General features: G+C 44.7%; 1 protein-coding gene across 3 annotated transcripts in view; it reads left to right on the forward strand.

Moving 5' to 3' along the window:
- LOC140543688 (PH and SEC7 domain-containing protein 1-like) overlaps positions 1-15,614 on the forward strand; it is a 96,051-nt gene that overhangs the window by 69,899 nt on the left and 10,538 nt on the right. For all 3 annotated transcript variants that reach the window (XM_072666839.1, XM_072666838.1, XM_072666840.1), the window contains 2 exons: positions 10,391-10,563; positions 13,591-13,661. In XM_072666839.1, the coding sequence (XP_072522940.1) occupies positions 10,391-10,563; positions 13,591-13,661 (244 nt within the window). The remainder of the gene's footprint in view (positions 1-10,390; positions 10,564-13,590; positions 13,662-15,614) is intronic.

Here is a 15,614-nt window from a genome sequence, read left to right on the forward strand (position 1 = left end):
TACCATCTTCTAAGGGATCATCGACAGGACGATGCACCATGTCGCAAAGCAGAAGCCTCGTGAACACGGGTTCAATGAGTTCAGTCCTGAACTGAATCCAATAGACCATGAAGCATCTGCAGGAGGTTTCTCAAAACACTGAAATGAGTCCAGGCCGTGAGTCCGGACCTTGATATCACCCAAAGTTCTGACTTTTGAGGGAACGTGGGCCTTCAGATTTCTGCAGGACCACTGAAAGGGAGCCTCCTGGACAGAATGGACAGGCTATTAAAGGTAAAGAGTGTAAACACTAAAGACCAAAACGTTACCCTGCACTATATGTCCAAATGTTTGTGGACACCCCTTCTATTGAATGCATTCAGCTACATTAAAGAGGCTAGCGTCCTCTGAACTGGCTGTTACAGCTTAGCTGGGAGACTCGCGTCCTCTGAACTGGCTGTTACTGCTTAGCTGGAAGACTAGCGTCCTCTCTGCTGGATGTTACTGCTTAGCTGGGAGACTAGCGTCCTCTCTACTGGCTGTTACAGCTTATCTGGGGGACTAGCGTCCTCTCTGCTGGCTGTTACAGCTTAGCTGGGAGACTCGCGTCCTCTATACTGGCTGTTACAGCTTATCTGGGGGACTAGCGTCCTCTCTGCTGGCTGTTACAGCTTATCTGGGAGACTCGCGTCCTCTCTGCTGGCAGTTACAGCTTATCTGGGAGACTCGCGTCCTCTCTGCTGGCAGTTACAGCTTAGCTGGGAGACTCGCGTCCTCTATACTGGCTGTTACAGCTTATCTGGGGGACTAGCGTCCTCTCTGCTGGCTGTTACAGCTTATCTGGGAGACTCGCGTCCTCTCTGCTGGCAGTTACAGCTTAGCTGGGAGACTAGCGTCCTCTCTGCTGGCAGTTACAGCTTAGCTGGGAGACTAGCGTCCTCTCTACTGGCTGTTACAGCTTATCTGGGGGACTAGCGTCCTCTCTGCTGGCTGTTACAGCTTAGCTGGGAGACTCGCGTCCTCTATACTGGCTGTTACAGCTTATCTGGGGGACTAGCGTCCCCTTTATTGGCTGTTACTGCTTAGCTGGGTGGCTAGCGTCCTCTCTACTGGCTGTTACTGCTTAGCTGGGAGGCTAGCGTCCTCTCTACTGGCTGTTGCAGCTTATCTGGGAGACTAGCGTCCTCTCTGCTGGCTGTTACAGCTTATCTGGGAGACTAGCGTCCTCTCTGCTGGCTGTTACAGCTTAGCTGGGAGACTAGCGTCCTCTCTGCTGGCTGTTACTGCTTATCTGGGAGACTCGCGTCCTCTATACTGGCTGTTACAGCTTAGCTGGGAGACTAGCGTCCTCTCTGCTGGCTGTTACTGCTTATCTGGGAGACTCGCGTCCTCTATACTGGCTGTTACAGCTTAGCTGGGAGACTAGCGTCCTCTCTACTGGCTGTTACTGCTTAGCTGGGAGACTAGCGTCCTCTCTGCTGGCTGTTACTGCTTAGCTGGGAGGCTAGCGTCCTCTATGCTGGCTGTTACAGCTTAGCTGGGAGACTAGCGTCCTCTCTGCTGGCTGTTACAGCTTATCTGGGAGGCTACTGTCCTCTCTGCTGGCAGTTACTGCTTATCTGGGAGGCTACTGTCCTCTCTGTTGGCCGTTACTCATTAGCTGGGTGGTTAGCGTCCTCTCTACTGGCTATTACTGCTTAGCTGGGTGGCTAGCGTCCCCTTTATTGGCTGTTAGTCAAGTCAAGTCAAGTGAGTTTATTGTCATTTCAACTACATACAGAGTACACAGTGAAACGAAACAATGTTCCTCCAGGACCATGGTGCAACATAGACAGTGCATACAGAACACAAGTGCGACAAACAAACAAGTGTTACAGCTTATCTGGGAGACTAGCGTCCTCTCTTCTGGCTGTTACTGCTTAGCTGGGAGGCTAGCGTCCCCTTTATTGGCTGTTACTGCTTAGCTGGGTGGCTAGCGTCCTCTCTGCTGGCTGTTAGTGCTTAGCTGGGAGACTAGCGTCCTCTATACTGGCTGTTAGTGCTTAGCTGGGAGGCTAGCGTCCTCTATACTGGCTGTTAGTGCTTAGCTGGGAGACTAGCGTCCTCTATACTGGCTGTTACAGCTTAGCTGGGAGACTAGCGTCCTCTATACTGGCTGTTACAGCTTAGCTGGGTGGCTAGCGTCCTCTCTACTGGCTGTTAGTGCTTAGCTGGGAGGCTAGCGTCCCCTCTTTTGGCTGTTACTGCTTAGCTGGGAGGCTAGCGTCCTCTCTACTTGCTGTTAGTGCTTAGCTGGGAGGCTAGCGTCCTGTCTACTGGCTGTTACAGCTTAGCTGGGAGACTAGCGTCCTCTCTGCTGGCTGTTACAGCTTATCTGGGAGACTCGCGTCCTCTATACTGGCTGTTACAGCTTAGCTGGGAGACTAGCGTCCTCTCTGCTGGCTGTTACAGCTTATCTGGGAGACTCGCGTCCTCTCTGCTGGCTGTTACAGCTTATCTGGGAGACTCGCGTCCTCTCTGCTGGCTGTTACAGCTTATCTGGGAGACTCGCGTCCTCTCTGCTGGCTGTTACAGCTTAGGTTTTTTTTATTATTAATATTTCCCACTAGTCATTACGTGGATCATACAGGGCCTGCAGACACACCCACCTTGTGCAGATCTCTACTTGCAGCCATCTGTCAAACATGCATCATACATCACCTTATTCCCTTAGGCCTAAAATCTAACTGTACATCACTTTCCTGCTCGGTCCGGAACAAGAGAACCCAACTACAAGAGCTGAACAGCCCCTAAAAGCTGGAGAACTACCTCCTGCTCCTGTGCTCCCTTAGACATCTTCTCTACCAAGGTCAATAGCTTAGTTGGATCCCCAGTTTGATTGTATTCGTGTTTGGAATTCTGTTCATTAGGTTAATAGGAGTTTGGGTTGGTGGTTCTGTTCTCTGATTGCCTGCCAGTGAGACACAGATTGAATGAGCCTGTGTGTGGAGATGCTTGGCTGGAAGAGCTTTGTGTTTTATTGAATTTGGGTCGCCTGCTTGAGACTGTGCCAGAATTTCATTGATCTTTTTTCCCTATATGAATGTGTTACAGATAGAGTCCCAGTTCTGCCCTGTGGCTGTCGTTGGAGGTATTTCTGTCACTGTGTGTGTGTGTGTGTGTGTGTGTGTGTGTGTGTGTGTGCACTAACCAAACACGTTTATTAGCAACCTGTACACCTACTCATTTATGCAGTTATCTGATTAGCCAATCGTGTGCCAGCAGTGCAGTGCAGAGCATAAGGTCATGTCGATACGGTCAGTCCGGTTCAGGTACCAGTCACCAGCCATCAAATGTGATCTCTGTGATTTTGAGTAAGGATGCACCAATCCATCGTTTTCTCTTTCAATACTGATACCGATACATGAGCTTTAAGTATCGATCGATACCCAATACCGATCCGATACCATTAATTAATGAATTAATAAATTATATTCCTGACCGTCTGGGAGAGACTTAAGGCATCAGGATTGACCTAATCATTACTTTATAAAACTTTATAGAACAAACTATAACACCGATATAAATGAACCCAGTTTCTGCTTATTGGTCACTAAAATTAATAACTGTGCTGGATCTCTGACCAGCGAGCTGTCTGGACTGGTCTACTGGCTACCTGGTCTTTTATTCTGAAATTTAAGGTCTATGAGACTAAAGAGGAGCGAGCAGCCCCTCCCTTCTCAGTTCTCCTTATATGGAAGACGAGCTGGATTACTCGCTGATAGCTGATGACGGGTCGAGGGGACCGTGCTGGTCAGATAGGGGGAGTCGTGCTGTTTGCTGTGATCTGTGTTTGATGTCTGTAGGTTACTTTGATGCTGGGTTATGAAGCCTAGAATACCGGCGGTGCGAGAATCGGGGTCCGTAAATCAGACTAATTAATCGATACCCGATCCAGCAAATTTTGTTAGCATCAGGAATGATATCAGATCCTAGTATGAGATTGGTGCATCCCTAATTTTGAGGGTGGCAGGGCGGTTCGAGTATTTCTAGAACTGCTGATCATCGAGATTTTCAGCACTACAGAATGGAGTAATGGAGTAATAAAGAAAACACATGAGAGGTCAGCAGAGAATGGTCAGACTGGTTGGAGCTGACAGAAAGGCTACAGTAACTCAAGCTACAGATATCCGCTCTGTACAGCTGTGGTGAGCAGAAAAGCTCATCAGAATGGACAACAATACGTCCAGCCCTGAGGAAGACCACGAAACCAGAAAGCTGAGGCTGCAGTGGGCACAGGCTTATTAATACTGGAAGAATTTTGTAGCCTGGATGGTCGAGTCAGAATTTGGCACCAACAGCATGAATCCATGGACCCAACCTGCCTTGTGTCAGTCGCCGGTCAGTCATCGATTGAAGGCCACAGACTATCCACCAGTTCTCAAACTGGTTTCATGAACATGGCAATGAGTTCAGTGTTCTTCAGTGTCGGTTTTTCCCAGTCAGATCTTAGTCCAGACCTTAATATCACTGAAAGCAGAACAGGTCTGACTGTTCTTTCTAAGACTGAACTTTGGAGGTGAGGAACAATTCACCTTCATATATCTGCGGGAACGCTGAAAGTGAGTCTCCTGGACAGAATGGGCAGTGTAATAAAGGTGAAGTTAAAGGCAAATGTTTGTGGACACCCCTTCTAATAAATTCATTCAACTATTATAGGTTGCACCCATTCCTGACACAGACGTGAACCTGCCGATACGATACAGGGGGTACGATTCAATATATCGCAAATCTCGCGATACTGCAAGCAAGACGATTTCATGGTTTTTAACAGATTTGAAATTAAATTTTAAGAAAACGGTCATAGTTCAAAAACACATCATCAAAACCAAAAGCTGACTTCTTATCCAATCAGAACAGTGATATCTAAAGAGGTCGGAGGGTCAAACACAACACGAAACGAGCCACGGTCTGATACCAATAAAAATACTAACTTCTAGATCTATTTATATCATTTCCAGTCAGAACACACATCAAGTATGTCCCTAATATTTTGGACGAAACTATTGGGACACCTCCTTACCCACCGTTTCTTCTGAAGTCAAATCTGCCTTTGTTGGAGTAACCGTCTGTCCAGGGAAGAAGGTGAGGTCAGGATGCACACACCCACACACACGGCTTGTCTAGTCCCTGTAGAGAAGTGCTGCCAATAGAATAGGACTCTCTGGAGCAGATGAACATCATGACCCTATTGACACCATGCTGCTTAATAATGCCAGGCGTGGGCTAGAGGGGTATAAAGCCCCCCAGCATTGAGGAGCTGTGGAGCAGTGGAAGAACTGTGTTCTCTGAAATGATGGATGATGGTGGAGCTCCATCCAGTACTTCTGGGATGAGTTGGGGAGGTGGAGATGATGAGATGGGGTGGTGATCATTCAGCATCCTGACCTCACCTTCTTCCCTGGACAGTAGAGAGTAGAGGTTACTCCAACAAAGGCAGATTTGACTTCAGAAGAAACGGTGGGTAAGGAGGTGTCCCAATAGTTTTGTCCAAAATATTAGGGACATACTTGATGTGTGTTCTGACTAGAAATTATATAGATTGATATAGAAGTTGGTATTTATTTTATTGGTATTAGACCGTGGCTCATTTTGTGTTGTGTTTGACCCTCCGACCTCTTTAGATATCACTGTTCTGATTGGATAAGAAGTCAGCTTTTGTTTTTGATGATGTGTTTTTGAACTATGACCATTTTCTTAAAATTTCATTTCAAATCTGTTAAAAATCACGAAATATCGTCTTGCTTGCAGTATCGCGATATTTGCGATATATTGAATCAGACCCCTGTATCGTGACCTGTATCATATCGGCAGGTTCTTGCCAACACACAGCCCTGATAGAAGGGTGGTCTTGGACAGTACTGTAGGAGATGCTAAGACACAATGTCTGGTGCAGTGTTAGTTCGATGTGTGAGTGAGCGAGCGAGCGAGAGGGCGAGCGAGAGAGAGAGTGTAAGTGTGTTAAGTGATGAAATGTGTTTTAAGCAGTCCTCCTGTCCTCATTAGCTTCTGCTCTCCTCCCTGAATGCCGTTCTTTAGGCCTAATCATTGTGCTCCTCAATAATTACACACTTCACCCTCTGCCCTCAGTCGGTCAGTTCCTCTCTCGCGCCGTCCTCCATTTCTCTTTCTTCTCGATTGCCCTCTCTAAGGATTGGCGCATGATTGGACGGGTTAGGAGCGCAGTTGTGCTCGTCCCAAGGTGGTGGAACACCCACACATCTGGTTGCACTGCATCTCTGGGAGTGGAATGAAGATGAGACGTGTCTCTGTGCTGGTTTTTCAGCTTTTCAGTATCTGATAGCATCTCTCTCTCTCTCGCTCTCGCTCTCTCTCTCTCTCGCTCTTGCTCGTATCAATCCTCCCCCTTCTCTCTCTCTCACTCTCTGTTTTTTCCCTTTGTGTGAGCTGAGGCTGGCAGTTACCAGGCAACAAGCTTGAAGTTTTCTGCACATGCTCATTCAGTCGGCTGTGTTTGTGTGTGATTGACCACTTTCTCTCTGCCCACTTGTGAGCGAGACACTTAAGGGTCAGCCTTTGGTTAAGGTCCATTTTAGCTTTTCTGACCCTCGCTTTCTGAGCTGTAAGATGGCAGAGTGTTGCAGCAGAACTGCTGTGTGGATTTCCACAGCCAACATCTGGCTGTCGAACAGCTGCTCAGTGAAAAGACGTGAAGCGACAGGTTGTACTGGGGTTTATATGATGAGTAGACCGATAGAAATGCTCAGAAATGACAAATAAATGACATTGAAATTATTATAAAATCTGTTCAGTTGGTCCTGAGCTGCTTCTTCTACTAACCAGACACTCATTCCTCAGGTAGAAGTGTAGAAGTGGAGATACGAGGGTTTAAAAGACTTCTATAGAAGTTGAAGTATCAACTGAAGCTTTTTACTCCAGTAAAAGTGTAAAAGAACTGGTTTCAGAACGACTTCAAGTAGAAAAGTAAAAGTAATGGTAGGAAAACAAAGACCGAAAGCTTAGGCCGCGCCACAGGGGTCTATAGTGCACTACCCCCCCCCCCCCCTCCCCAAAACCCATTTCTCTAAAAGCCATAATGAGGAGAATGTTCTATTAAAATGTTGATGTTAAAAATGTTGGGCTGCACTAGGCTCCTGTTTCAGCTGCAGATCTGCCCATTGAAAATGAAGCATTTCAGTAATATCAGCTCTATTAAAGGAGCGTCTCTGTGCTCTACTGAGCATCAACATGAGCTTCATGGAGGAAAATATGAGGAGTCGTTGTCTAGAAGTTTTGTAAAGCTGCAGAAAGTCAGACTTCAGAGGCGTGTGATCAATAAGCTTTATTGGAGTGTAAATGTGATCAATAAGCTTTATTGGAATGTAAATGTGGGGCTTAGTCGGGACGTTTCACTGCAGCTCTCTTGAGTCTCTGCCACGGACACAGTCTTCATACTAGACTACAGACGTCTGCTGTGAGCTCTCTGGAGAGGGACGGGACGTGTGCAGGTGTAATGGATCGCTTATAAACCAATAGGGAGTCAGAATGGAGTCTGTTTATACTTCTCATCCAATCAGGATCAGACTCTCACTTTCAGGATGGAGAGATTTATCTGGAGAGGGTTTTTATTGATGACGAGCCGGAATGAAAACAAAGGGAGATGAAATAGGAGAACGAGGCTGTTTTTAAAATGTAAGCAGTAGAAAGGTCAGATAATTGGGTGAAAATGTGAGGAGTAGAATTAAAAAAAGTCGCTGAAAAATAAGTAATTACTTTAGTAAAGTTTAGATAACCAACATTTCTATAATATCTAAGATAATGAAATATTTGTACTTGATAGTTACTTGACACCTCTACAGTCTACCAAACACTGCCCTTCTTATGTAAAGTCACTATTTTTGAGTGAGTCTGACAGTATGTAATATGATCCATATGTGTTTTATGTATGTAATAATAAGTAATATTATATATGTAATATTATAAGTAATATATATATATATATATATGTATGTATATTTGGTTTGTGTGTATATATATATGTATGTGTGTGATACAAATATACCATAAGAATTTACATCTTATATATATATATATATACACCCTTTACTGTAATAATATAAATCTGGCAGTAGTTCTTTAGAATTGTATCACAATTCCATGATGAATAGACCAATAGAAACACTCCAAAATGACTTGGAATAAAATCTATTCCCATTGACTTTCATTAAAAGTTAAGAAGGTTTTTTCCTTCTCCTGTAAAGTTAATATTTTGTAGGTACAAGATTTTTTCGCAGCATCTGCAGCATCCAATATTTCCCATTTTGGGGTTGAGGAGACTTATTTAATTATTTCCAAACATCTTTACTTGTTTCCAGCACGTTTATCAAGTGAGAATCTCATTTCCTGATTTGAGCTTTTTTTTTTAGTGTATTTAAAAAAATAAATAAATAGAAAAGAGTCCTAAATCACAAAAACCTTCTGTACCTTCTTTTTATGGTAAAGTAACTATTTTTGAGATGCAGATTTAGTGAGACTGACTACATAATAATAATAATAATAATAAATGATCCATATGTTTTATATATATGTAATTACTTACGTGTACTATAATCTATATAGTATATATTCTGTATGTATAATATATATGTAAGAATATACCATAAGAATTGACATCCTATAAATCCCATTTATATTTTAACTGCTACATATAATTACTCAAAATGGTGTAAAAATTAGTAATATAAAAAAATAAAGCTAATATATGAGTCTAAAAATGGTGAAATATTAGATATATTAACTATATTTTAATGTGGATTCACGATCAAGATGTCCTTTGTATGAGGTGTAGATGGAGGTCACCACAGTGTGACTGGAGGATGTGTTTCCACTGTAGTAAAATAAAGCAATAGAACAGGTCAGGCTTCATGTTTTGGTAACTTTGAAAAGTCTGGGGGAGGAGATGAGCTCCTACCTCTTTACTGGAGAGAGCTTAAGGCCTCCTGTGAAGCAGCTCAGTGTTCGATACGTTCGTAAAAACCTCCAGAGGTTTTGCTTTGCCATTGTCTGTGCTGTCTTCTGCAGGCCTCCCTAACTGGATTGTGTGTGTGTGTGTGTGTGTGTGTGTGTGTGTGTGTGTGTGTGTGTGTGTGTGTGTGTGTGGTGGAGAAATTGATGGGCCGTGTTCAGGAGGAGGCTGAGTGAGGTGAGAGGAAGGACAGTGGCGTGGTTTGGGCTGTTTGAGGCTCTGTTGCGGTGTGGGCTCCAGGCTGGTCCTGTGGCAGAGACTCGGGCTGGCAGCTTCTCCCCAAAGAGACATCACGCGGCCTCTCTCTCTCTCTCTCTCACACTCACTCACTCACTCTCACTCACTCACTCTCACTCACTCACTCACACTCTCTCTCTCTCTCTCTCTCTCTCTCTCTCTCTCTCTCTGTCTCTCTCTTGTCGTCTTCTTTAGTCTCTCTCTAGTCTTTAAGCTCTCTCTATGGTGAAGTGATTGCCATTACTCTTGAGGTTTTGCTTGTGTGTGTGTGTGTGTGTGTGTGTGTACATATATATAAAGCAGAAGCAGATCAGAACATGGTTCTGGATTCTGGTGCTGCACTGAAACCCAGAACCCAGAGCAGAACGGAGAACAGGGAACGGAGAACAGAGAACGGAGAACAGGGAACGGAGAACAGAGAACGGAGAACAGGGAGGCTTTTTATACATCATTAGTAATTATTCCACTCTATCCTGATTGATCGTCCCGAGGGCTTCATTTACTCAGAAATGGGTTTTTGTGTCTAAGCTGATGTCGTTTCTTCTGATTTCAGTTAGAGCAATATTTCCCCCCTCTCTCTTTCTTTTTCATCCCCCCTCTCTCACTCTCTTACTCTTATAACTCTCTCTCACTCTCTCTCTCTCTCTCTCTCTCTCTCTCTTTCTTTCTTTTGCTCTCTCTCTCTTCCCCTTTTCTCTCTGCCCTCTCTCTCTTTCTTTTTCATCCCCCCTCTCTCACTCTCTTACTCTTATAACTCTCTCTCTCTCTCCCTCCCTACTTCTCTCTCTCTCTCTCTCTCTCTCTCTCTCTCTCTCTCTCGCTCTTTTTCTTTTCTTCTCTCTCTCCTACTCTATCCCCTTTTCTTTCTCCCTTCTTTACCTTCTCTTTACCTCCCTTTTTCTTAATCTTTTTTTCTCATCTTTTCTTCACTCCCTTTCTCCTTTCTCCTCTTCTTTTTCCTCCCACTCTTTCTCTCTCTCGCTCTGCTCATTTACACACTCTCTCTCTCCTCCCTCCCTTTTTCTTTCTCTCTTCTCTCTCTGTCTTTTTCTTTTTCTCTCTTCTTTGTCTTTCTTTTTCTCTCTCTTTTATCTTCTCTCCCTTTTTGTAAATCTCTCTCTCTCTCTCTCTCTCTCTCTCTCTCTGCAGTGATGAAGAGGAGTTGCGTAAGTCGTTCTCTGAGCTGGGAGAGCATCGGGAGGACTCGAGTTCGAGAGGGATGAAACGTACGGGCAGTGGAATGGTTCCTCCATCCGGCGCTCTGCTCTACAAGACGGGCTTCCTGGTGCGCAAAGTCCACGCCGACTGTGACGGAAAAAGGAGTGCGTACCCAACATTACTGACCCCTCACCCCTCAGTCGTCACCCCTCACCCCTCACCAGATCAGCTTCACACTTACAGCAGTCATATTAGTGTAAAATCCTGTAGTGTTACTCTACCGCCTCAGCCCACATGCTGCTCCACCTTCAGATCAAGCTTCTGGAGCTCTCAGCTTGTCCAGAAATGCATGTGTACAGCCGTCTGTCAGCAGTGGTGTGAAAGTGAACTACACCTTGTCTCTACTGTAGGGGGAGCTCAGGAGCACATAATGTGGGAGTTCTTCAGGTTCTTTCTTCAGGAACAAAAAACTGTTCGGAAAACTGTTCCCACATACACTACATGTCCAAATGTTTGTGGACACCCTTTCTAATGAATGCATCCAGCTACTCTAAGTTGCATCCACTGCCGACACAGATGTGCGAAAGCACGTGTACAGCTTGTCCTTGTAGAGAACCTGTCGGCACCATGCTGCCTAATGCTGCTGGGCGTGGGCTAGAGGGGTATAAAGCACCCCCACCCACCCCAGCATTGGAAGAAGCAGTGTTCTCTAAAATGATGATGGTAAATGATGCTCCATCCAATACTTGTGGCATGAGTTAGGGATAAGGTCGAGTGGTAATCGTCCAACATCCTGAACTTACCAATGCTCTCGTAGCTGAATGCCATCAAATCCTCACAGCAGTGCACCAAAATTGAGTAAATCTGGAGACAGTTACTCCAAGAAAAGCAGATAAACTCCTTTTTAATACCCTCTTTTTTTTTAAAAAACAATAAATACGCAACTGTCCCAATACTTTTGTGCATATAGTGTATGTATATAGTATGTATACTGCATATTTGAAGGGGACAGTGCGTTAGACATTAAAATGACTGAATATTTTCCCTTATTTATTATTAAAACTCTTTACCAGTGTGACTTGCTACACAGTAACACACTGGAGGACATGTATAACATGCTTTCTAGGACAGGTTAGATCTCCTTCAGTCTTCGGTATGTAGGCCTGTGCAGGACAAGCAAAATAGCAGTAGAAAATATTACAAGCAGGGAGTCGTAACAGTGTATAAGTCACAGAAATCACACCTCTGTTATTTAAATCAGCCTCCTGGCGGCTGCGATATGGCACTATTTTGAGGCATATAATCAACACACAGCCAGAGCTAACCAGGCCAAGCACAGCATCCACACAGCAGGTTAGATATAACGGAGTGTTACAACTAATGCCATGTACACACCACGCGATTTTCTCAGGGTCATCGTCAGATCGCTTGCACCTTTTACACTACACGACTTGTTGTCTTGTACCTGCTGTGATTTAGGGTGGCTCAACATTGGTTACGTGAGCTAGCAGAGGAATCTGGGAAATTGAGTACATATACAGCTCACTCTGGCCTATTCAGGACAAAGCCATATCGCCTGAGTTTTAGAAAGACCACAGGAAAGCTGACCAGACTCCAAAATGTGCAAAATGTGTTTGTGTGTGTGTGTGTGTATACACACACTTACACTTACAGTCCCAATACTTTTATACATTTTATATATATTCCAAGGCGTCCAAATACTTTTGTCCATATACATTTATATATATTGCGGACACTGATGTGCAAAAGCGCACACACACACAAACGCGCACCTTGTCTAGTCCCCGTAGAGAAGTACTGCCAATAGAATAGGACCCTCTGGAACAAATAAATGTGAACCTATTGGCACCATGCCTGTGTGACAAAACTATTGGGACTGTTTAAAGCGCCCCTAAAGCCCATCGGCTCCACTGCTGAAGCTCTCCCCACACAATGACTCCGACCTCCCCCCGTTTATCTCCCGTTAGTTTGTTTGATCTGTGGTGTACCGACCTTTTTATATTTAGACCCTTCGCTCTGAGGGATCCGCTCTGAGGGATCCGCTCTGAAGGATCCGCTCTGAGGGAACCAGTGAATGTCACTAATCAGTACAATGGCTGGGTGTATTCCTGATATCGTTGCCCCCGGCCCAAGATGACTTAGTTCCGTGGGTTTCAGGTGCCCATGACCCTGCCACCGATTCATCGGTTGTACTGTCTTGGAGCACTTTTGGTAGGTGCTGATCACAGCATTTCAGAGAAACCCCACAAAACCTGCCGTTCTGACCCAGTCGTCTAGAACATCACAGTCTGGTTCTTGTCAAAGTGGCTCAGATTCTTATGCATGACCATTTTTCCTGCTTTTAACACCACACCTTGTGATGGTGGAACCTGACGGTTCACTCACTGCCTAATGTATCCATCCCTTGACAGATGAAGCCACTGTGGATGAAGATACTCAGTGTTTTTCACTTCACCTGTCAGTGGTCCTAATGTTATGGCTGACTGGTGTGAACAGTAATGGAAAAGCAACCCAACAATCTTTAAAAAAAACAAAAACATGGACAGATGGCTCTACACATGCATTTCTGTACACAAGCTTGATCTGAAGGTGGAGCAGCATGTGGGCTGAGGTGGTAGAGTAACGCTACAGGGTTTTACACTAATGACTCTATGGGTTCTGCAGTGTTACACAGCAGCAATTCTGGAGAGAGGTTCTCCTCCTGCAGCTCCACCACCCAAGCTCCATAGTTCAGTAGCATGCTTCACATGGTTCCTCGAGCTAAGCCACAGAAGAACTACTTTTGGTTAGTAACCATGTTAGGATCTTTGATGTAAAGGTTCTTTACCAATTGAAAGTTTCTTCTAAAGGTTCTCAAATATACGATTCTGCCTCCAAAAGATCCATCTGAAGCACTTTATCATTAAGAGTGAACTGTAGAGTGTCCAAAAAGCTTCTAGAAGGCTGTATGCACCATTATACACACATTACACAGGCCAGCCTGTCTTTAGTATCTTGCAAACGGCAGGGAACCGAAGCACATTTGCTTTAATGCAGAAGAACCGAGAGAGTAGAGCAGTTTAAACTGCTCCCTGGCGGCTTTACACTTGATTCAAGTAGCACATCAGACTGTGTTGCCTTCACTGCCTGGGTAATAAATTAACAAGTTGTCATTGTCTTGTGAATTACAGCTCCTCGAGGGAAGCGAGGCTGGAAGACGTTCTATGCTGTCCTGAAGGGTCTGATTCTCTATCTCCAGAAGGTGAGGATGGGTTACCATGACATAGAAAAACCTGTTCCTTCATCTCTGTCTCATCACCTCATCTTTCTCTGCCTCTTGTTGTTGTTCCGAGAGGGGCAAACCTCAGTCTTCATGCTTTTTGCTTTTTTACAGAGCAAGTAAACACATTTTTTGAGTTGTGCAGCAATAAGCCTGCTCTGAATCTGACTAGTGCGCCCCCTAGAGGTTGTAAATTCACTCTAGCTGCATTCGTAACAGTGGGCTATAGTCTTCCATATATACATGTTTGTGGACACCCCTTTCTAATGGATGCATTCAGCTCCTTTAGATGGTACCCATCTAGATTTAGATAAAGCCTTCCCTGGACAGTAGAGACAGTTACTCATGACATGACTCAATTTTGGGACAAGGACCACGCCCCAAACAATCCTACTGGCCCTCAAGCCCCTTATATACCCCCACTTTTCAGTTCAACTTCACCCACTCTCCTCCCTGTCTCCCATCAGGGGGCCTGTCTTTATGCACAGACCACAGGAAAGCTGACCGGACTCCAAGACAAAATATTGTGTGTGTGTGTGTGTGTGTGTGTGTGTGTGTATGTATATATATATATTAGTGTAATGGGACTATATAAAGTGGCAAAAACGGAGATGCAAGGTGTCCAAATACTTTTGTCCATATACATTTTTGGGACTATAAAGTGGCAAACATGGGAACACAAGGTTTTTGTATGATCGCAACGACATACATACGTCAACAGATGTACACATATGAATGAGAAGGTGTCCCAATACTTTTGTCCATATATGAATCTGACTACTGCGCACTGTATAAACAGTATGTTTGTGGACACCCATTTCTTATGAATGCATTCAGCTACTTTAAGCTGCATCCATTGCTGACACTAGTCCCTGCTGAGAAGTACTGACAATATAATAGGACCCTCTGGAGCAAATAAACATGAACCTATTAAATGGGTGCAATTCTTGTGTGTTCTCTTGACAAAAGTATTGGGACTGTTTAAAGTGGCACCAATGAAGATACATGGTGTATAAGTGATGTCATGTTTTTGCCACTTTACTTAAAAATATTGTCATGATTGATGGGCCAATAGAAATGCTCCATTCGGGTTTGCAGTATTTAAGAAATTACACATTCAATTTCTGTTCCTCTCAGAATTATGCCTGGATTGATATTTTTCCACTGCGACAGCAACAGCCCACACGCTATCTGTTCTACATGTGCTCCACAGCACCACCATGCTGCTAGATCTGGCATTGCCTTGGGACTCATCATTAGAATCAGAGTAACACCAAATAAGGTGATTGTGAATTCAGCAGTTTTAAGCTTTTACACAGGGCAAACCCACCTCAAGAGCACTGTGGAGAACCTCACAAGAGCCCTCCTGTTCGCCTGACACCACCTCAGACAAGCAGACCACCATCACTCTAGCTGGCTGACCCGGCAAGCCTGCGTGCAAGGTCTATTTCTGTTCCTGAATCAGTTGGCTAATCCCGAGCGCTGGGCAGAAGCCAAAAGGTCCTGCGCTCCAGCTGGCCTGAAGCCTGCGGTGTGGAGGCTTGTGCCAGATGACTGCACGGGATCTGCTAACTGTGCTCCTTTTAAAAGGAAGTGGTGGTCCCGTACAGGAAGGTCCCCTTGGTCAAACAGCTGCTCGGCTCGGTTAAACGCCAGCAGAGGACAGCGTGTCGGCTGAAAAGGCCAATAAATGTTCCAGTTAATAGTCTTATATTTATAAAAGTACATTTTCCTAATTGCTGCACTTGGAACAGTGGCCGTTTCAGAGACCTCTGCTTCAGCAGCTGTGCTTTTAAAGTTCTTGCCTCTTTTAATGTGAAAGGAAAGCAACCTGTGTTCCAGGTGACGCTGCTGATATTTGAAACAATTGCCGCTGGCATTTTGCAGCTCGGTAATTATCGCCTCGGCCTGGACGTTCAGTAAATGTCGCGCAGC

Source organism: Salminus brasiliensis, chromosome 22, assembly GCF_030463535.1.
Source record: "Salminus brasiliensis chromosome 22, fSalBra1.hap2, whole genome shotgun sequence".
NCBI classification, from domain to species: Eukaryota; Metazoa; Chordata; class Actinopteri; order Characiformes; family Bryconidae; genus Salminus; species Salminus brasiliensis.